Below are 23,531 nucleotides of genomic sequence, written 5' to 3'. Positions count from 1 at the left end.
CGCCCATATGTGGCCCTTAAATAAACGTATATAAACAGTTTTTATACAGTTAAGTAGTTTTCAATAATGTATAAACGACATTTGACCAAATTCAGTACGAGTCCCAGACAAAACTAAAAATAATCTCTCCATGTCGCTTTAGCTTTTGTCACTCAGCCGCGCGCGCGCGCTAGTCTGTGAGGAAGGAGTTGGCGGTTTGCGCATGCGCGGTCGTGCCGCTCCCTCCCGGTTTCTACTGCGCTGAACTACTTGGTCCCCCTTTTCATAAAGACACAAAAATAAGCATCCAAAACTCAACATCTTGTTGACACATGCAGCATGGCGGCTATATTTGGGAAGATCCTCATCGGCATCTACGTGGAAATCAAAAGAAGCGACGGTAAGTCACGCCCTGGTTTAGTTCTCGGGGTTGAATGAAGATGCAGTCCCCGGTAGATTAGCTCCATCATCTTTGTTGCCGAGTAACCCCCCGGCCTTTAAAGCGCACTGCCCGGGTTAGCATGCAGCAGGCTAGCGTGGTGACCAAGACCGGCTTAAAATGACAAGGGAGCTGTAATAACTACTAGCGTTATAGCATGAAGGATTTAAAAATAGCGCGTAGTCACAATGTGCAGGTCGTAATAAGCTTTTTTCCCCCTTCTCCTGCCAACCTGCATCATCTTATTCAGCGTGGTTAGCATGGTGGCTGAAAACGCCCAGGCGCGCGCGCACACACACACACACACACACAGACACACAGACAGACAGAGCAACAAATGGATTAATAAACAGCCTGATAAGGACAATGACATGATTGTACTGGAGAAATGAGCCAGATATCATTGTGTCTGTTTACAGAGTCCACCTTTGAATAAATTAATTAAAGCCAGGGACATCAGTGACTAACACCAGGACGCTTCTGCAGGTTTAATAAACACCACAGTAATTAGCTAGCTCGTTAGCACAAGAGTGAGAGTGTGAGACTGTCATGTCTGTTCAGCAAAACATGAATATTTGATAGGATTGGGTTTAAAACATGATTTTGTGTGTGTGGTGTCATGTTTTTATATCTTTGTGATGACCAAATGTCCCCCACAGTAATAGGAATATCTGACAGTTTTAGCTTGTGGGGACTTTCAATGAGGAAAAGCACTTTATAAAAAAAAAATAACCTTGTATTTTTTAATCTAAAAGAGTTCCTAAATGTAAATAATTTAGTATTTAGTTGCTGAGGTTAAGGTTAGAGTTAGATGTAGGCATAGCAGTTATTAGCAGCATTAATAATTATGTTAGTATGTTATTGGAGGGTCCTCACAAGTAGGCTATACCTGAATGTGTGTTGTTGTCTTTTCTGTGTCCCAATTCGCCTACCATCCATCCTAAATAGTCTTCGAGATTAGTATTGGCGTGTCCCAAAACGTAGTATGTTGAAACAAGTACCCCAAAGGTACCCGGATGGTCTACTGTTTCTGTAAGCATGGGTCCGTGGACGCTTTTTCGGCCGATTTTGCCCACGATTCCTTGCATGAGGGAGGAGCAGTTTTGTGACGGTTTGCACTTTAGAGAGGTGTAAAATGAAATGTGGAAAAAATAAATCAAGGGAATGGTTAATGAAACGATATAGTAGAAGTTCTACAAGGAATAGGGAACGAAGAAAAGCTGAAATGCAACAAGGAGTTTACGGTGGCGGTGTGCATAACTAGGCAACAACGTTGTCTTTTGGTACACGTGGTAGTATGTCCCAATACTTGTGTACTCTTTTTCTTTTTTTTTTCTGCACACTCAAAGTATGTACATTTTCTTAACAAAAAGAGTACATACTCATAGTGCATGGTATAAGTATTGTGCGAATTGGGACGCAGCGTTGGTTACATACCAAAAACAACGGACATTCCTTTTACTGCATGTCTGGTGGAAAATACAGCTAAAGGAATCCATCATGCACTTATGACTTTTCCAGGGTTTTCTTATTTTCACACGTTTCCAGATGTTATCTGTTTGTTTCTCATCATTTAAATAAAAAAAAAACCAAACAAACCCAAGAATGTCCCTCTGAACTCTCATATTAATTGTAATGGTGTATCGAAAGCTATTTTGTTCCTTTTCTGTTTACTATTTGATATGTATTTGAATAATTTTGCATTTTCCAGCTGCCAGCTCGTCAAAGTGTTTGCGTTCAGTTGCACTTTTTGAGGACTCGCTTTATGACAGCAGTGTCAGGTTGAGTTTTGATTTCCAAAGTAGCACAAGAACAGCTCCTGTATGCGTCCGTTTTATACAAAGTGACCCTCCTTCAGATTTTCCTGTTTCTATTATTGTTTGAGAAGATGTAGGTTGATTCATGCAACGTTGGTTATTAAGGTTGTAACAATACTAAAATTTCACTTTCAATACCACAATTATTAGTACTGAGCCTGGAAAAAAATAATAAATAAATTAGTTGGACATTCATCACGCTCTTTTTGTATTTCTGAAACTTAAGCTTGTAGAGAATTCCCTAAGAAAACTTAAAAACTGTAAGTGCTGCTAAAGGTTCTTCTACGAAGTACTGAATGAAGGATCTGAATACTTAACGATGCTAAATGGGCGATTTGGTTTTGAATACCTTTTCAAAACATTTCTAATAACTGTGGTTTAGTGGTTATCAGGTTTTTCCCTCACACCTCTGGCGCTGGGGGTTCGATTCCCGAGTCGAAAGACTTGTTGTAGGCTGATTGTCATTTCCAAATTGTCTGTAGTGTGTGTGTGATTGTGCCCTGTGATGGGTTGGCGCCCCATCCAAGGTGTCCCCTGCCCAGAAATTGGGTGATTGATGCTCAATAATGAAACGCACCAGAATAAAATGTGCAAAAACTGAAGTGTCTACTTTCCGAACCCACTAAATGTACCTTAAAATCGACACGTATAACTTCCTTGCACTTACGACACCTGCAAGGTCAACATGCCGCGAATGCTGTAAAGTAACACACTTTAGCGTATTTAATTGCTAGCCACGTCGGAGCGCTGAAAAAAATACTAAATACTATTGGTAACAAAATACAGAAGTGGGACGCAAAGTTTTTTTTGATGTTTAATCAAATGCAAATAAATAACGAAAGCACATCTGTGAAATTACCAACATCGATTTATAGGCATAATCTTCTTGGGATGTTCTACTGCATTGCAGGTATCCATGTGGAAAAATAACACGCATGCGTGTAATTGCTGAGTAAGCGTGTAAAGTACGGAAGCAAACGTCCTGTAAGACTGCTTTTGACTTGACTGTAAAAGACAGATGTGAACAGATGCTGTTTGTTTTAAGCCAGCGTTACACTGTATGAGTTTCAGCCTGATTTTGCTGGCGCAGGTGAAAATCACACGTTGTGAAATAATTCTTTAGTCATGAGTTGAGATCGGCGGTCTCCGAGAGCAGTAAGTGTCCTGCTCACTGGTGACAGATTTAGCGCCATCGTGATTAATGAGCGCCATCTCCAATGTTTGTCACTGTCAGAAGAATTTATTTAAAATGCCAGTGTGCGACAGCGTTGTCTTAAAGCCACCGACAAGAGGACGGCTTAGGATGATCCAAAACTCATGGGACGGCTACAGACACGTTAGTGGTAATGGTGAAACATTAATGAAGTATGTTAATAATGTTAATAAACAAATATTATGAATACCACAAGCTCTGATCGAAGAATGTTTTTGTTGACGCAGCCATTAAGCCGAACGCAGTGATTTTCTTTAATCACACGTCTATCATCAGAGGATCTTCATCGTATAATCTGAGATAGAGAACATGTTACCCCAGGGATATGTTACGTTACAGAATTCGTGCTAAATGTTCTAGGGATCATGTCATATAGTGTGACAAGTAATAATCCTAGTTCTTTGCATAAGGATATAAAATCAGCTGCATTTCCAAGTCATCGTCTGCTGAGTGGCTTCGCTCATCTGAACACACTGACTAGTCCAACTGAAAGTGAACTGGCAAAATGATTCCCAGTTATAGTAGGATGCCACTTCCCAAATCTACACAACTGAACCGAGTGACAGTTTGCGATTCAAGGTGTTTTACCATGCTAGTTACTTTCTGTCCCATCCGCTCTGGTACTGGCTTGAGGAGAAGATCTTCCATTTTAGTGCTGTTGATCACACACTGCCCACTAACCTTTACACATTTTCCAGTAAAATCAGACTTAGAATAAGTTAATTCCTGCTTATGTTGCCATTAGTAATTCCACAGATGTTATACGCCATGTTATGCACTCGATAATGTCACAAAAAGCTTTTTCCGTTTGCTTAAAATCTAAAATTTTATATTGAAGAAAGTAATATTTCCAATCAGTCTGTACAGGGGGATTTTTTGTTTGTGATTGTTGCAGCCAGAAATGCTCGATTTTGCTGCGGCTTTTTTCAAAATTTCCGATTCATCTTCTGTTTTTGGTTGATTGGGCTTTTTGTGGGGTTTTTTTTTTTTTTTTTTTGTGAAAACACTGCTTGACTTGGCGAAATTGCAACTTTCTTTCAAAGTAATGTTTGTTGGTAAATGAGATCTTTTCACTGTACTTGGGTTCAACAAACGTGAATGGACGAGAGATTTGGCTGAATGTGCGTGTTGTGACGATGTCGCGTGACGCCTCTTCGCCCAAATCTGCGGTAAATTAGAAAGAATTGCAAGCTTGTACGAATACTGCAGAGTTTGCTTGATTTTGCGTTAATTTCTGCGATCGGAACTGTCCAGTGGATAAATGACTATAATGCTGTCGACACGTTTATTGTACACGTTTCACGTATTTCACAGATTTCCTTAACCCTTTCATTTCCTCTGCAGCTTTTTTTGTCATTTATTGTTGTTTTTTCTGAAGCGGCACGGTTGTAAGTGGATGCTACGTAGTACGTTGTAAAGGATATTGAATAAGAGTTTGGCTTTAGATTTTATATTCAGGAGTGTTTTATTTGCCCTACTGCTTATCCGCCTAACACTAAGTACGCTTGTCACGATTCTGATATTTTGGCTGATGATCAGTTGTTATAAATAATAGCGATTCACGATTCATCTGTCTTTTGACCGCATGCCCTTTTTTATAGTATACTAATAACCCAAGTGTAATTCTGCACAGATATAGCCATTAATCAGCAATGAACAGTTTGCCTGCTAGACTGTAAACAAATTTCATACAGGAAGGCAAAGCACAAATTATACAGTGTGGGAAATAAGTATTGGATGTGTCAACATGTTTTTCAGTAAATATATTTCCAATGCGGCCATTCACATGAAATTTACACCAGATATCAGTATTAACTGAAGAAATCCGCAAATATAAAGAATTCACAACATTAAAGTCCATAAATAAAGTTGTGTGTAATAAAGTGGAATGACAGGAAAAAAGTATTGAAGACGTTAAAAAAAGCAGTTCTCCAAGGCAAGGAACCAGCTGAAATCCATAAGTATTTAGCAAGTAATTATACCTCCTATCTGTGCAAATTATCAGCTGGGTTTGTAAATTGTTTGTCTATAAAAAGGCTTTTTGTTACCAAGGTGTCACACAAGAATCATCTCATGATGGGTAAAAGCAAAGAGCTCTCCCAAGGCCTTCACAACCTTATTGTTGTGAAACATATTGATGGAATCAGGATACAGATTACAGTACAGTATTTCAAAACTTCTGAATCCTCCAGTAAGCACCAGTGGGGTTATCCGCAAGTGGAAGCAACATCACGCCATCATCAACCGGCCACGCACTGGAGCTCCTCGCAAGATTTCTGACCAGGGAGTCAGAAGAATAGACAGAAAAGTAGCTCAAGAGCCAAGGACACTCAGAAAGAGCTCCAGAAACACTTGGAGGCAGCAGGTGCCATCGTCACAGAGAAAACAGTAGGCAATGCACTCCACTGCTCACGCTCACCCCGCGAGACTCCATTACTAAAGAAAAGGCATGTCGAAGATTGTTTAAAGTTTGCTACAACTCATTTGGGCAAGCCTATGAAATACTGGGAGAGTGTAGTCTGGTCAGACGAGAGCAAAATTGGACTTTTTGTCTGTCATACTACACACCATGTTTGGAGAAGAAATGGCACAGACATCACTCTTAAAACACTACACCAACAGTGAAGTTTGGAGGTGGAAGCATCATGGTGTGGGGGTGTTTTTCATCACATGGTATTGGCAGACTTCATATAATTGAAGGAACGATGAACGAAGACCTTTACCGGGAGATTCTTGAGAAGAATCTGCTGCCATCCACCTGGATGATGAAGATGAGATGTGGGTGGACCGTCCAGCAGGACAACGATCCAAAACATACAGCAAAGGAAACTCTCAATTGGTTTCAGAGAAAAAAAATCAAGGCGTTAGAATGGCCCAGTCAATCACCTGACTTGAATCCAATATGTTTAGAAGAATGGGCCAAAATCTCACCTGAATACTGCGGCTGATTAATTTATTCATACAGGAAGCGTCTTGAAGCTGTCATTACAAACAAAGGCTTCTCCACTAATTATTAAATACATTTCAGCTAAGTCTGGTGAAAATTTCACGTGAATAACCTCATTGCAAATATATCTACTGAAAAAAAAAAAAATGTTGACGCATTTGATACTTATTTCCCCCACTGTAAGTTAATTATATAAAACCTATGACTGAAACACAGAAATAAGTTACCCAACAAAAAAAAGAATCCACTAAATAAAACAAATTTTAAAAACTGCAAAACTGTTTCAAATAGTTCAAGGCCTTTTAACTGAGAATATTGATTATTAAATATGGCTGTATGTAGAATTTATTGACTAATCAAGATCGAGTGTGTATATATAAATAATCCATGCAGAATTTGGACATGCAGAATGATTAGGCGATGTGATGCCTGTTCTCGTTGCAGGACGAATACACCAGGCCATGGTCACGTCGCTTAATGAAGACAACGATAGCGTCACTGTGGAATGGATTGAAAACGGCGACACAAAAGGGAAAGAGGTGCAGCCTGTGTTTTTATAAAGCGCATGAGTGTTTTATTGTAACACATAAAGATGTCTCCTGAAGTAAATGTCTTGGATCGTAAAAGTCACAGTTAATATTCAACGTGACGATTTAAAACAGTTTTTTTTTTGTCTTCATCTCGTGACACGTTCTCTTCTCGCAGGTGTACAGATGTGTAGTGTTGGTCTGCGGGGTTAGGTAGAGATTTATTTCAAAGCAGTTTGATGTCACTGCCTCGTCTTATAGACAGAAGCCACACAGTCAGTGCAGATGATATAGAAATGCAGATACACTGGTATAATTTGCTGTGTGTTTTATTAGGCAGTAGCTGTAGGGCTGCAGTATAACTGTTCAGAATGTGGATGACCCTTAACCCTTTTGATTTTCCTGAACAGATTGACCTGGAGAGCATTTTTGCACTAAATCCCGACCTTGCGCCCGATGAAGAGATCGCCCAAAGTCCAGAGACCCCGCCTCCTCCTGTGTCAAGTTCTGTTAAAGTGAACAAGATTCCCACGAATAAGGTGTGTTCCCAGCTTGTGCTGCGTTTTAAGACGTATCCGTCAGTAAGAACAGAAATCTGAATAACGTTTAGGAAAATATTGCTAGTTAGGATTCAAAACATGACAGGGTCATGCTGCTCTAGAAAAATAACCAATAGGTATGTTTCTATCCAAGTTGTGAAAATTTGAATATCCCACGAAAGGTTTTTCGAATAAAGCATCTTGCTCGCAGCCATTTTTACTTTTTGGAGCCAGTCACATGACTTGTTGAGACAAATTGAATCACATTTACCGAATAAATATATTTTTTCCGCATCTGGTGTTTCCATCCAGCATTTTAAAAAATTTTTTTTGATGCGATTTCCCAAAACTTGCATAAAAACACCTGAATGGAAACATGGCTACAGATGGGGTAGTGTGATGTAGCCCAGGAGCGAAGTAGAGTTCACCCCAAAATTGAGTATTATCTTATAACAGCATGTCCTGAAGTGTCTTTTTAGGACTGAGGCGTTGGCGTTTTGTATTTTCTTGGTAACGTGACAAGCTGCATATTTAATAATCAATATTCTCAGTTGAAGGCTGTTACAAATAGTTCAAGGCCTTTAACTGAGTATTGATTATTAACCATGCAGCATGTCCCTTTACCAAGAAGATACAAAACGCTAAGGACACAGGAAAGTCTTCAGAACGGAGGAATGAACATTTTGTTGTTTCTTGGTAACATGTCAAGCTGGTGAGAGAACAGCTGTTTAGCTGTTATAATGTAAGTGAAAACAGGAAGTGTTTCATGGACATTCCTCAACGTTAAATGTAACTACATACTGATAAACGGACTGGGGACTCCTTCGATATTCGAATTCCAAAAATGCTAAATAAATGTCTCCATAGCAATAATGATACGTGTGGTGGTGTGTGTTTTTTTTTTTTTTTTTTTTTTTTTTTTTTTTTAATCAGTTTATGCGGCACTCCAACCTGTATATCCCTGAATTCCCTGTAAATGAGCTGTTACTATAGAAACTAAAACCTTTTAGAATGAGAGCGTTGATTGAAACCTGTGATTTGCCTAATGTCCGAGCCATGCTATTATAGGAAGTTTATTTTCTAACTGCTCGGGATTGCAGTGCTGTTTTGTACAATTTGCTTAATGCATGGAAAGGTATTTTTGACTGTTTTTCACACGTACTGTACTGGAGCATGAGTGATGATTCTGAATTTCTGAATTAGCTTAGTGTAACCCTTTTGCCTTGCTTTGTAGAATCGCCGCACGGTAGCACCACCTAAGAATGAAGCACCTGCGAGGGATAACCGAGGTAAGCCGCTCTAGGACAGAGAATCAAAGCAGCCACGGTAAGTTTTATTAATGACGAGAAAAATTTAAGGTCACATTTTAAGACCCAAAATGTAAACTCTACCTTGGCTATAAAGTGTGAACATGTTGGATGTGCTTGGCTTTATCTTTTATAAAAGAAATAGTGTGCTGCAATGGTTTTGCTACATTGTCTTTGAAGGCCAGCAGATGGTCTTTCATGAATAGCAGTGATCATTAGTTTAGACACCCATTCATTAACATGGATCAGAAGACCCCGCCCCCCCTCAAAAAAAATACATTGTGCAAGGCATTCAGTTATTCCATATAAGCTAGAAAACACCCAGATTCAGTACAGTTAAGCCTTGTGAATAAACTCCAACGGTGTACGGTATCAGCCAAAAAAAACCATCTTTTTAATGCATATACATTAGAACAGGATTTGAAAGAGGAGGATAGACCTTGGATTAAGAGTAAACACATCATTGTATTTATTTATTAGCTTACCTCTAGCAGTCAGGAGAAACAGAAAAGATTATTGTAATAATTCTTGGTGTAAATGAGTACATGGGCTCCTGTGTTGCTCCCCGTGCTGAAGTCTATCGCACTCGCTTGTGCTTGTCTTGCTAGTCATAGGTACGACGAGAGCGCGGCCCAGCCAGCAGATGGAACAAGCTCCTAGTGCTCCAGCTCCTCCTCCCATCCAGCACCAGACACTGCAGCAGCAGCAGAATGGTACAGAAACACAGCACAGCAGCACCGTGTTGAGTAGAACAGCAAAGGAAGAACGCTGCGTGATCAGAGTAAAGCAGTCTGCCTGAGATAAGGTCGCTGAATTGAACAGCTTGATGGTGTTTCTGAAAAAGGCATCCACATGACCTTTGCGCAACCCATGATGCTGCGATAATCTACCATGTTGGCTCCTTTCCCTTTTTTCACACAAGTACATATTCAATAACATAAAATGTTAGCCTGTTAAAACATCTCGGCTGATATTTTAGAAATAATAATCAGACTCCGCTCAGCTGAGGCAGGCCCTAATCCTGAGGATCACTTGCGTATCAGTTGGTTGAATAGAGGTTTTTCTTTTTTCTTTTCTTGTATCCCTTAAATTAAAAATAATAATAAATAATGAAATGTAAGCATGTACTGGAGGAGGTGCGGGCTCTTCACATTCAGCTCGTTGAGAAGGCATCAGTCCATGTCCTTCCTAGGAAAAGAAAGTCAAAGCATATTGCACCAGCAATTACATTCTTTATTGACTGCAAAGAGCTTGCAAGTGGTGATTATTTTTTCTTACATCACCCTTGAACTTTGAAAGAATATAATGCAATGACATAGAATACATTTAGTTTGGCTTTAGAGCAAATCTGATAATCACGATAGATTATAAAATGTGCAAAAAAAAATATCTCAAGGAAAAAAATTCTTGTTAACCCTGGTTAATTTAATAATAGTTTATTTTATGCGTTGTGGTGATTTTTATAGATTTATATTTAATTCATTAATGATTAGACTTTCGGTATTTCAGAATGAAACAGGATTTTATTAACCGTTTTATTGCCCAAGGTTCTAAGTGCATCCTAACTGATTATAGAAACACCGGGCTCTACATCAATGCTAAGTCTAATGTCAAATACGCACACGCAAGCTCAAAGTGCACAAAGTAATGAAGTACTGTCTACTGTATGAAACAAGGCAACAACACCCCCCCCGTGTTGATTCTAAAATATCGAAGCCAAAATGCACAGTACAGGTACAGTAGTTCTCAGTTATAATGGAGTTTGTGATCTCTCAGATGATAGAGTGCATCATCTCCACAAAACACTTAACGCAGTGGAATGAAGAGCTTCCCAAAGCTTGAACAGAGCTACTGTTTAGCTGTAAAACAAACACAGCATTTAGAGTTGGTTTCCAGTCGCCGCTTAGATGTTACGCCTTGTCACCATTGTTCACGGGCAGCCAGTCGGCTCAGGCTAACGTAATCACTTCGTCTCGCTGCAGCATGTCACACGCGCAGCTTCGTTAATTAACATTAACAAAGGGAGGATGTTTAGGACGCAGCGTTAAAATGACAACTGTTTGGGTTTTGTTCCTTGTTGAAAGTATATTTAGTGTGTGTGTTGTACGTGTTCAGCTCGCAGGAAGTCAAACTGTGTGAAGGAGGTGGAGAAACTGCAGGAGAAGAGGGAGAGGAGGCGCCTGCAGCAGCAGGAGCTCAGGGAGAAGAGAGCACAGGTACAGGGTTACAGCTCACCAGAGACGAGGTTAATAATCCCGAACACGGTTCTGGACTGATGAAACATCTTGTACGAGTGGTGAAATATCAAGTCTAGACTTACCACAAAGTCCTCCGAAGACTATGCGACTTTGCTACCAATTGTTCTATACTGTCACCCTATGAAAGATGTTCTCAGGTAGAGGTTTAACAGGCATTTTCACTTAACTTCGTGCCATAAATAATCATTTTATGTCTTTTAAAAGAACGGACATTTCCGCTGCTGAGCTAATGATTTGTGCTTAAAGAATAAGCGTTTCTTGGCTTTCTTTGGCTATGTTTATCTGCAGTTTTCACATCATAACTTGTTTTCAAACCTTTTTGACTTTAAATCACACATTCACCTAATTAAAACTGTTAATTAAAGTTTGCCCATTGATGTCACAATAAGACTAAAAATCATTCTGACTGTTATATTATAATTGTGGGAAAATTTGTTTTTCTTTTGCAAAACGTAGATTAGCACATATTTTAATAATGAATAATAAGTCTTTAATAGTCACATATACATTACAGCACATAACCCAGCATGTTAGGAGGTTGGGGTCAGAGCGCAGGGTCAGTCATGATACAGCGCCCCTGGAGCAGAGAGGGTTAAGGGCCTTGCTCAAGGGCCCAACAGGGGCAGCTTGGCTGTGCTGGGGCTTCAACCCCCGACTTTCCGATCAGTAACCCAGAGCCTTAACCACCAAGCCACCACTGCGCCCCGATAATGATCATTTGATCGTTTAAAAAAAGAAAATATAATGCAAAAATTGAATTCGGAGTACTGAATTCCTATAATCCGTTTCATTTCAGATATGTATAAAGGTGGTATTAAAGTCCTTTTTAAGAAAATAATTTGTTTTATTTTCCACACAGGAAATAGATACAACAACACCTAATTATGAAATTATGTGCATGATCCGGGACTTCAGAGCCAGTCTGGACTACAGGCCACTGACTACTGCTGATCTGGTAATAATGTCAGGCTTTCACCGTTTTATTTAGTTAGAGTTCAATAAAAGTAAAATATCCATTTTATACCGTGTAATAGTATACTGTGTTTGAAATGATCATTTTTCCAGATTGAGGAGCACAGGATATGTGTGTGTGTCAGGGCACGGCCACTGAACAAAAAAGGTAAAAAGAGAATATTTGAATTCTTGTAAACTCACGGATTAATGGAGTGTTAAGTGTATAAATGATGTGCTGACTATTTTTTCATGAGGTCCAGTTGTATTCACTGGTACGTTTGTAAATCTTTCATAGAGATGAGCTTGAAGGACTTGGACGTCATCACCATCCCCAGTAAGGACGTGGTCATGGTCCACGAACCCAAACAGAAAGTGGACTTAACGAGATACCTGGAGAACCAGACCTTTCGCTTTGATTATGCCTTCGATGATACTGCCACGAACGAAATGGTTTACAGGTACAGACACTAAAAGTGTTGTGTGGAGGGCAGGTGAAAACTCTGGAAAAGTGTAGTAATTGCAAGAGCTTTGCTTTCAGGTTTACCGCCCGGCCGCTTGTGGAGACCATATTTGAGCGGGGGATGGCTACGTGCTTTGCATACGGACAAACGGGAAGCGGTAAAACTCATGTAGGTGTTACTGTAAATAACCTCACGCCAGAGGAGCTAAGTCTTACCGGAACAGATTTGCTTCAAAGCCCATTAACACAGTCTCAACATCCTAATCTATTTCTCTCTCTGTTCCAGACCATGGGAGGGGATTTTTCTGGGAAAAATCAGGATTGCTCTAAAGGGATCTACGCACTGGCAGGTAAATATTAGACCTTCGGGTTAGAGTACTAACTCAAAGTTTGAAAAAATAAACAAACTTATTTTCTTTGCAGCACGGGATGTTTTTCTAATGATAAAGAAGCCAAACTACAAGAAGTTAGACCTCCAAATTTACTCCACCTTCTTTGAAATTTACAGTGGAAAGGCAAGTAGCACCTTCATACTTAATTCATCTCAAACCATTTTTAGGTACATGACCTAAACCTGACCTTGAAGGAGTTTTAAACATGATTCTGTGTGTGTGTGTGTGTGCGCAGGTGTTTGACCTGCTGAACAGGAAGGCGAAGCTGCGAGTTCTGGAGGACGGCAAGCAGCAGGTGCAGGTTGTAGGACTGCAGGAACGAGAGGTTCATTGCACTGAGGACGTCCTGAAACTCATAGAAATGGGCAACAGCTGCAGGTGAGAACTTTCACAACTCAAAATGGCAGATCAACTTTAGACAGACGAGAACGGTGGAAATCATTTGCCTCCTCTTGATTCAGGGTGAAGATGGTATGAGTATCTCGATTTGCATTTTACATTATCCTTTTCCTCAGCTTAAGAATTTATGATGAATGAAAAACACTGGGACTGATGTAGAGTACTGGGCAAAAGGCTTGCAAAGAAATGTTGTACAGCAAAGATGTCTCCAAAAATAAAGAAATGAAATGTTTCTACATTAAAAAAAAAATACTATAAAGTGCAGAAATAAACCGTAATAAATGCAACAAAGTCACTAGTTAGATTGATGACCCTTTGCTTTAAAAAAGAAAAACCTCAGTAGTCTCAGGTACAATGTGTGCAGTTTTATAAGGAAATGAGCTGTAAGTTTTATTTATCTTGCAGATCCAGTCACGGTTTTTCTGGAGACTTTGATTGTTGCACTTGTTTCTTATTTTGCAGCAAAACCCAGCAGCCTTCATTGTGTATTTTTGTCTGAAAAGTGTCTCTTACGTAATATACTGCTTTCTTTACCGACATACAAACATTTTTCTGTAACATTTCATTTTGTGCTAGAAAACTAATGTTTGGAAATTTAAAATGTTTTTTGTACTGACTCGATAATGTAGAAGTCATCAAGTAGACCTTATAATACAGTCAGGGTGCCTAATACTTTTGCACAGAAATGTTTGGAAGTGTTGACAGTTAAATTATGAATCATGATGCATTCAAGAATGGATTATTTTTCCCGTTCATAGACATGACACATTATACAGCGCTGTGATAAAGTATTTGCCCCATCCTGATTTCTTTTGGCAACTAACCATGTAGTTTATTTTTCTATTTTTTTTATTTTTTATTGAAGCAAAAAAAAAAAAGTGATCCAACACCCATGTGAAAAACTAATTGCCCCTTAAACTTAAAATCTGGTTGCCACCTTTAGCAGCAATGACTGCAACTAAACGCTTCTGATAACTGGAGTTCAGTCTTTCACTTACTTCTAGGACTTACTCCTGTGTTTTGGATCACTGTCTTGCTGCATAATCCAGTTGCGCTCAAGTTTCAGTTTACGGACAGAAGACCGGACATTCTCCTTCAGGATTTTCTGGTAGAGACCACAGTTCATGTTCCCCTCAATTATTGCAATTGAATTTAATTCAAAACACAGAATTCAGTGTTTGATTTACGCCAGATGTAACGGAACTCCTGTCTTCCAAACAGTTCCACTTTCGACTCATCAGTCCACAGAACATTCTCCCAAAAGGTTTGAGGATCATCAAGGTGTGTTTTGGCAAAATTCAGATGAGCCTTAATGTTCAGGGTTAGCAGTGGTTTTCACCTCACCACTCTTCCATGGAGGCCATTTTTGCCCAGTGTCTTTCTGATAGTGGCGTCATGAACATTGAACTTTATTGATGCAAGAGAGGCCTGTAGGTCCTTTTGATGTTGTCCTTGGCTCTTTTGAGACTTCCTGGATGAGTAGTTGCTGTGCTCTTGGAGGAATTTTGGAAGGTCGGCCACTTCTGGGAAGGTTCACTACTGTGACGAGTTTTTCCGTTTGGAGATAACGGCTCTCGCTGTGGTTCCAGAGTTTTTGAAATAGCTTTGTAACCCTTCCCACATTGATGCATTTCAATCACCTTCCAACTTTGGCACAATGTGTTACTGGGTAAGACCGTTTAACCAGCTTCATGCCGTTGAAAAAGTTGTATTTAAGTGTTGATTTGATTGAACAGGGTTTGCAGTAATCAGGCCTGGTTGTGTCTAGTCCAGCTGAACCCTGTTATGAATGTAGTTTCTTAGATTTGTGGAATTAGTAACTATGGGGGAAAATACATTTTCACACAGGCCCAGTTGGTATTTGATAAATAACATTTTGTGTTTACTCAGGTCGCTTTTGTTTTATCTCAGATTTTGTTTTAATTTGTGAAACAATTAATATTCACAAAAACAGAAGAAATCAGGATGGGGCATATACTTTTTCACCATTTACAGTTACATTTAATGTTGTGGAACAGTCTCGCTCGCTCGCTCTCTCTCTCTCTCTCTCTCTCTCTCTCTCTCTCTCTCTCTCTCTCTCTCTCTCAATAAGACAAAGAAATGCAGCTTGTCATGTTACAGAGAAACTGCAAAGACAAAGATCTCTGTCCTGCCCTACTCATCTGTTTATGTTTATTATTAAGTTTAAGTGTTACTATAGAAACGTTAATGTTTTTGCACGAGCTTATTAATATAATGACTTGCATTACAGCTGAACTACTGTCAGAGCTGCTCTTATAGAAAATGAATCATATTCTGACCAATCAGATTAGAGAATGCAACATTGCTGTGCTGAAAGCTAAAATATTTTGGCCTTCATTTAGTCTGTTCTGTGCTTCTTACTGCAGGACGTCCGGACAGACCTCAGCCAACGCACACTCCTCTCGCAGCCATGCCGTTTTCCAGATCATTCTGCGGAGGAGAGGCAAAATGCACGGCAAATTCTCCCTCATAGACTTGGCGGGCAACGAGCGAGGGGCGGACACGTCCAGCGCCGACCGCCAGACTCGCCTCGAAGGGGCCGAGATCAATAAAAGTTTACTGGCTCTGAAGGTTTGCCTTGTCTATCGTGCTCTCTCTCTCTCTCTCACACTCTTTTCTAGAAGTTACCTCAGTCTTTTATTTGTGTGCTAATAAAGTGAACTTTGTGCTTGGTAGGAGTGCATCAGAGCCTTGGGTCGCAACAAGCCTCACACTCCGTTCCGAGCCAGTAAGCTCACGCAGGTTCTGCGAGACTCCTTTATTGGCGAGAACTCCCGAACGTGCATGGTGAGATGGTCAGCACCTCTAATCGTGTGTCCCTGTAGTTTAACCAGCGTGCATTCTAACCACCAAAGTGGATTTATTTCTACGTGTAACACAGATGTTCAGCTCTAGCCATAAAGAAGACCCTGTTGTCCAGTTTACCAAAATATTAACCTGCAGTATTCTTACGCACATAATGAATGTATTAGGACAGGATTCTCTGCAAGTTTGTGAATTGCTACATTTGATATTCACGTAATTCATTTTTACCAAATGGCAGCCATTCTTTTATAATAATGTGTGTGGTTGTAAATATTGAAACTATCACGGTGCCAGACCCAAAACACTTACCTCCATCTCTGAATTGGCTACAGTACATCGCTCTCTCCTCTCCACTAGTAGCTGGTGTGTGGTGGGTGTTCTGGTGCACTACGGCTGCCGTCGCATCGTCCATGTGGATGCTACACACTAGTGGTGGTTGAGAAGAGTTGCCCCCCATACTATGTAAAGCGCTTTGAGTGTCTAGAAAAGCTCTGTATCAATGTAAGGAATTATTAGTACTTGCGTGAGTAATGTGTGAGCTTGGATCTTAATTTAATTAAGACACAGAGCTTAATTATAGCACAGTGGCATCTGGAGGAGAGAGAAAAAAAAAAAGCGTTCTCATATATACGGAGCTCCTATTTAATCAGCTTCTTATTCTTCAGGAATAAAGTGTGCAACACTGTCGTAATCCACTTCCCAATAGGAAAGCACTGGTGTAAGTTAGTGCAGTGACTGAAGGATTGTTCGATAGTGATGATGCTATTGTAAATCTGTACCGTCTGCAGATTGCCACCATCTCACCTGGCATGGCTTCTTGTGAAAACACCTTAAATACGCTGAGATACGCCAACAGGTTTGTACAAAGCCTATTTGTTTGTAGCATTACTGCTTTAGAGGTGTACATGCTTATCTTTTTGTGTGTACGGACAATTGTCTAAGCCACAATTGTTTTAAAATGGGCTTCGGTTCAAGGTGCGTTAGTCAAGATTGAGTGTCTAGCTGCCAAGGCGAACCCACCTCCCGTTCCCACCCATGTACACAAAGCAACACCCCTGGGATCTGTGGTGTTAGAGTTAGTATTACCAGGGATCGTCATGATATCACTATAAAGAAATGAGGTAATACATTTCTCCATCTTGAAGAAATGCTGCCAGTGTTTATTCTAGTTTCACTTTATTTCTTAATTATTTTTTTTCAGTCCACTGTGGGTTTTTTTTGTTTGTTTGTTTGTTTGTTTGTTTTCAGTATCTGGCTGTGCTGAGTGCTCACTGGATTCCGAACAGACTGAGATGATTGGTGTAGGGGGTGTCTATAAAAAGACTGACTGGAGGCCCATGTAAACAGAGACAGGCATTCTGGCCCTGGGCGCAGTTCTCCAAATGTAGTTCCTCAATAATTTAATACACTTGTGCTGATGCCTGATGCCATGGCTTAAACCAGCAGTCCTTAATCTTTTTGCAAGTGCTACCCACTTTTAAGAATGACATTGTCATGTCCCCCCCCTGCAATGTTTTGGACTCTGGCTCTACGCTTGTTTTTTTAATTTTGCGTAAACAGCCTCACAGAGATCGGTCGATGTGAATGGGAGTTCTCTATATTCGGCGTGCACGGATATCCAAAAATCCGCCAGTGGCTTCTCCTCTGCACACAGTCGTTTAAAATAAGTTTTCACGCGAACAAATATGTTCTGTGTACTGCATCGAGTGATCCAGATCCAGATTCCTCCCGCCCCTAATTCTACAATATTTAACTCGAATCCTTGATGTTTAACCGAAAACATTAATACAGGGTGTTTTTGACTGACCGTGTGCGTCATCAAATTTAATTAAGATACCGTTCCTGTGACGCTTGTAGTCACTCGTTAGCTAGCTAAAAAATACAGTTTGGTAATCTACAGATCCAAATCAAACCACCGATACAGTGAAGACATGGTGAAGTGTCTATAGTAATAATAATCTTGTGCATGCTGAATAACCAGTTATGAGCGCATGTGTACAGTGTCCAGTCTCACACTGTCGTCTCTCTGTCTGTCCCTCTGTCAGAGTGAAGGAGTTTGGGATAAGCCCCTCAGACATCCCCTTCTCTCAGGGGGGAAGCGGCCGCTCCGAACTCTCTCCTACCTACGAGTACGATGACTTTGCTCCCTCACCCAGCAGGTCTTCTTCTTTTCCCAACGTCACGCTTCTTTAAACGCTCCTCTGCTAATTCGTTTTCTGTTCACACATCGACTTTATTTGCTTTATGAGTTGCTTTCATTTCAGTGTGGAGGTGCCACGTGTGCTTTATTTTTGTGTTCTTGTTGATTTCATGTCATTAACCCCATTCTCTCTCAGTTGTACTCCTGCATCTGGGCATGTTTGAACCATTTCCATTCAAATCCCGGTGTTTCTCACGCTCGAGCTAATACAAACATCATCTCCTTTTTTGTACTGTGTGAATGACCGAGGGTCAGAGGTCATGACGGTCCTCTTCATATGGTTTGCTTCATTACCTGGCCGTGAGAAACGTTATGAACATGTTGGTCGTTTAAATGTGTGTGTGTGTGTGTGTGTGTGTGTAGAGTAAAGGAGTTGACTGTTGACCCGGGTGCAGTGATGGAAAGCAGAACAGGAGGCCATCCGATCAGCCAGCTGGATGTGTTGGAGCCGCAGTGGGGAGTGGGCAGCTCTCCTCAGAGAGACGATCTTAAACTGCTATGTGAACAGAATGTAAGGGGAAAAAACTATGGCCAGGGCATTGATAAACACCTACCATCTACTGTAGTGTTCAGGATACACCATGACCCTGACCAGGATAAAGCACTTATATACATAGTAGTGGTGGACCAATATGTAAAAATACACAGCATACACCAGGCAAATCAATAACACTGTGTGTGTGTGTGTTGTGTGTAGGAGGAGGAGGTCTCTCCTCAGCTTTTCACCTTCCATGAGGCCGTGTCTCAGCTGGTGGAGATGGAGGAGCAGGTTCTGGAGGACCACAGAGCTGTGTTTCAGGTACAGCGTTAGTGTTGCCGGTTTTCCCATCATCCCCTGCATGGTTTCATCAGCTCAGAAACATGAGCGGACAGAAGAAATCCTCCTCTTGGAGCAGATCAGTATCAGTTGTTGCATATGGAGGTTGCATTGTCTACACTTTAAAAAAAAAATTCCACCGTGCGTGTGTACAGTGTGCGACTCCATTCGAAATGCCTCGCATGCTTTGTGTTCCACTGCAGGAGTCTATACGCTGGCTGGAAGATGAGAAGGTCCTTATAGAGATGACTGAGGAAGTGGATTATGACGTGGACTCGTACGCAACACAGCTGGAGCAAATTTTGGATCAAAAGATTGAAATCTTAACAGAGCTCAGAGGTAAATAAATACTGGATCGTCCACGATGACTTGGTCCTGAGCTTTCAGCTTGTTGCTATTTGAGTTTGTTTATTTATTTTATTTATTTTTGGATGCACATTGAGCTGACAAAAAGGTCTTTGTCTTCTTAGCAGCTTAACTGTGTAAATGAAGGAGGATTGAGTTTTACCATGATGATTTGACCTAAATCGAGCCTCATACATCTGTCTTGACGTGTTGTGAAAAGCGGCCCTGTTACACATATGAACATGTCAATGTGTATAAATGCCTAAGGGGCCAGTCTAAATCAGCCTGGAAAACATCTGCACCAAAATGCAAACTTCAGAGCAGATGTTCTTTGGTACTGAGGCAAACTCATAGTTCTAATTGTTTCTTCAACACTGTACGCTGGGGTTTCTGTTTCTCGATTCTGATTGGTCAGAAGGAGTCATTGATTAATCTTCTGCAATGTTCGTTCTAATACATTGTTTCTATAGTAACAAGTCACTCACAGGGACTTTATGGCAGACGCTCAACATAAATTGATTGTTAAAAAATGTGAGCGTTTCTTGAGTGTTCGAGGAAGGAGTCTGCAGTGTCAGGGCTTTGCAACAGTCAGAGATATAGCGTCCCTCCAGGATTTTGCTGTCGTTGAAATTAATCCAAACTCCACAGATTTGGGCCAAGATGCGTAGTGTGATGTCATCACAGCGCGCATTCAGCCAAAGCCCTCTTCGATTCACGTGTGTTGAACACGAGTACAGCTAAAAGGTCTCATTCACCAACAAACATCGCTGTGAAGGTCCGCGCAAAACTATTTCGTGCAACTGCAATTTCACCAATCCTAGTAGTTTTCTGCCAAAAAAAAAAAAAAAAAAAAGCACAAAAACTCGCAAATTTAGAAAAGTCGCAGCAAAATCAAGAATTTTTGGGCGCAACAATCACCAAAAACAGCGATATCCTGTATAGCTGTAACTTTAGGTTTTCCTTAAGTTTGAGGACTGTGCACACCCTGTTGTGTTTTATTCCGTGCTTACTTCATAGTCTGTACTATATCCACGTTGGTCATCAGACATCGCTTCATAGCTGTGATTGGACTCTTAGTTCTCCAAAAGACCAGAAATCACCTGTTAAAACTGGACCTTTATTATTATTATTATTATTATTATTATTTTGCCCAGCACTGAACTACAAACCTGATTTCAGTTCTCGTCAACTTGTAGATTTGTTCAGATTGTTCACAAACATGCTTATGTAAAGTCCAAATCTTCATGATTAATTTGATCTCTGTAAATTGTCCTTTTTTCCGCTCTGAAACAGATAAAGTGAAGGCGTTCAGGTCTGCTCTTCAGGAGGAGGAGCAAGCCAGTAAGCAAATCAACCCCAAACGGCCACGAGCCCTCTAACCCCCGGAGCTCACTGCTTACAGATCCGGCAGCTGAAAGAGGAAAACTGCAGCTCTCCAGGTTTTCAGCCTTTCACCCTCATCTCTGTGTACATGAGTAACTTTTTTCACTTCTTGTACCAATTCCTTTTCATTTCAAACAGAGTTAAGAAGCACACGTTTAAGCCTAATTGTAAAATATTCAAATGAATTCCAGTTCTAACTCAAATGACTTTTATAAAACCGTACAATATAAAGGCCACAATGCGGCGTAAGAGATTTTGAATAATTGCATGCACACAGTGGCTCTGGTTCTCACTTGCGCGTTCCCTTACACCTGCACTCATCTGTGTATAAACTACATTTTCACTCGATGTGGCTGCTTTTAAAACGTGTCCTAACTCCTCGATTTATAGAACAGTGGCCCTAGATGTGAAGCCCTTCACAGATATATACACAGTGCAAAAGAGAGCAAACTGCAGAATATTCAACTTCACATACTTTCCATAAAGTCAGTAAGCACTGGTCTAGACTTGGCCAGTCAGGCGCGTGCGGACGAGTGAACCGTCACTGAACAACAGACAATGCAAATGGAAATCTCAGCTGTGTTCCAGTATTGGGTTTAAAACACTGCCTTGCCATGTTAAGAGCTAGCTCAGTACCTTAATAGCTTGCGAGGGCTGAGTGATCGCCAACATATAACTTAATATGAATAAATTATTCAGATAGTGTTTCTAAATGAATACAGATACGAATAGGAGGTGCACCTTTTTTTTTTTAAAGGTTTACAGGGAATGTGGTTGAGATCAGAGCTGTGCATCAGCACAGAAAAGTCACTTACATGCAGGTGTGACTGAGCAAAGAAAGACCAGTGCTGTACCTCCAGCGTTCTTTCCTTCATCTTTAATAACAGCCTGGTCACGCTCGCAGTTAAAGCCAACTGAACTGGTTGGAAAACCCTGCAGCCATGCACTCGCGTGATGCAGCAGAGGTTGAGGAACTGTAAGAGTCAGAATTCCTCCACCACACTGCTATTTCTACAGCAGGGGCTTTTTTTCAGTATTTTCAGGGGCATATTAATACAGGGTTCATATTTTAATAACTATAACAAAAACCCAACCCTTCCAGTTTAGGACACACCCATTTCAGCTGGAAATCCGAGTTTCCTTTTCCACACAGTGAAAAATTTTAAATGGTATTTTAAAAAGATATGCAGGTTCTATGCAGCCAGCTATCCATGACATGCTCTTATTAGTAAGCGCCATTTTATCACTTTATTTTCAGCTGGTCATCACACTGATCTGAGATTAGGCCAGCGTGACGGTGTATAGCTTAGAACAAATCATTGTTTTTTTTTCTTCCTGTACCCTCTGCCTCGTTTCTTCTGAGTGCACATCGATGAAAAAGTATTGGAATGAAGAGACTATAGACATGGCCTACTCACCGCGGTCATGTTCACCCTGCTGTAACACACCTGTGACTAAATACCTTCACGACATCATCACATTGTCGCTTAGGCAATACAGAGGATTAGGGACGTGTTTAGTCTTGGTGGTTGACACGTGAAGAGAGGGAAAGGGAGTAAAGCATTCTTAAATGTGTAAATGGAGGAGTGTGACGTGGGCATTTCGATTGCAGTTGTTACTGTACTTGCAGTGTAATGTTTTTGTTTTTTTTTGTTGCCATTAAATTTATACGCACGGAGTCTGTGTGTTTGCTGCCGTCCTTTACAGTCAGTACCGTCCTGCTGACTTCAGCTTGTTTCACTCACACACACTACCTCTGCGTGGCGTGACGCTGCACTCAAGCAGCGCTGCATCTAGAGAATAGTTGAACACAATGGAGTGAAAAACTATTTTTTGAAATCTCCACCTTCCTTTGGTCATGGCCATTTCCCATCCACCACTCAGCTCTCCCTTGTAGCATTTAGAAAAAATCGAAGCTTAACAAGCACTACTTAGGCTGATGCGGCTACATGATCCCAAGCCAGAGTCCCTATACTGCACTATACATACACTTACATCATGCTTTTATCTGTACATCCAGGATTTCGCCGTTTTGAACGCAAAATCAAGCAAACTCCGCAATATTCAGAGGCGCTTGCGATTTTTCAAAATTAGATCTTCCACAGATTTGGGCCAAGGCACGTCATGTGACCTCACCACGACACGCATTCAGCCAAAGCCCTCTTCGATTCACGTGCGTCGAAAATGAGTACAGCTAAAACGGTCTCATTTACCAACAATCATCACTGTGAAAGACGGTGCACAACAATTTCACCAATTTAAGTAGCTTTCTTCCCCCCCCCCCCCCAAAAAAAAAAAAAAAAACTCAGCACGAAATCCTGTATGGACGGTTATACGTTCAGTTAGCGGTAATCAAATGTAACGATTGTCCAGTAACACATCCAAAAATATGACTACTCGCTGATTTGGAAACAGGGTGTCCACACGTGCAAGCTGCATCACGTCACGTCACTCAGAGAGGTCTTTATTATTCTCTTCTGTTAATCATCAAAATATGTATTTCATGTGAAAGCTGTTTTTTTAAAAAGAATAATGAGAAACTCTTGATCCTGAGACTAGCCGATGCAGTTTCAACTTTGTGTGAGCGTGTGTATGAATGTGCACATCTGATGTATTGCTGGCATAAAGAATAAAGAACCCCATAAGGACTGGATCTGCTGCTGTATGATTTCTCACACCGGCCGTCCTTCTCATCGCAGGCTTCAAGAAGAAGATTGCGAGTGATAAAT

The 23,531-nt window shown here is 40.7% G+C and overlaps 1 protein-coding gene across 4 annotated transcripts; it reads left to right on the top strand.

Moving 5' to 3' along the window:
* Window position 1: 1 nt before the first annotated feature.
* LOC108276927 (kinesin-like protein KIF2A) lies at window positions 2-23,475 on the top strand. 4 transcript variants are annotated; one of them, XM_017489048.3, is made up of 21 exons: window positions 2-379; window positions 6,840-6,934; window positions 7,333-7,461; window positions 8,696-8,750; window positions 9,377-9,481; window positions 10,884-10,984; window positions 11,886-11,981; window positions 12,092-12,146; window positions 12,276-12,438; window positions 12,519-12,609; window positions 12,727-12,790; window positions 12,864-12,955; window positions 13,068-13,210; window positions 15,619-15,823; window positions 15,929-16,039; window positions 16,846-16,913; window positions 18,103-18,186; window positions 18,621-18,768; window positions 18,955-19,056; window positions 19,278-19,413; window positions 20,713-23,474. In XM_017489048.3, exons 1-21 carry the CDS (start codon window positions 319-321, stop codon window positions 20,796-20,798), a joined length of 2,190 nt encoding a protein of 729 aa, XP_017344537.1. In that variant the 5' UTR covers window positions 2-318; the 3' UTR covers window positions 20,799-23,474. The 4 variants fall into 4 exon arrangements, with proteins under 4 accessions (XP_017344537.1, XP_053543088.1, XP_017344536.1 ...); XM_017489047.3 differs by having other exon boundaries at window positions 3-379; window positions 18,103-18,216; XM_053687113.1 differs by lacking the exon at window positions 6,840-6,934 and having other exon boundaries at window positions 18,103-18,216; window positions 20,713-23,475.
* Window positions 23,476-23,531: the final 56 nt, after the last annotated feature.

Source organism: Ictalurus punctatus, chromosome 16, assembly GCF_001660625.3.
Source record: "Ictalurus punctatus breed USDA103 chromosome 16, Coco_2.0, whole genome shotgun sequence".
Taxonomy (NCBI): domain Eukaryota; kingdom Metazoa; phylum Chordata; class Actinopteri; order Siluriformes; family Ictaluridae; genus Ictalurus; species Ictalurus punctatus.
This window is presented reverse-complemented; position numbering and strand designations above follow the sequence as displayed.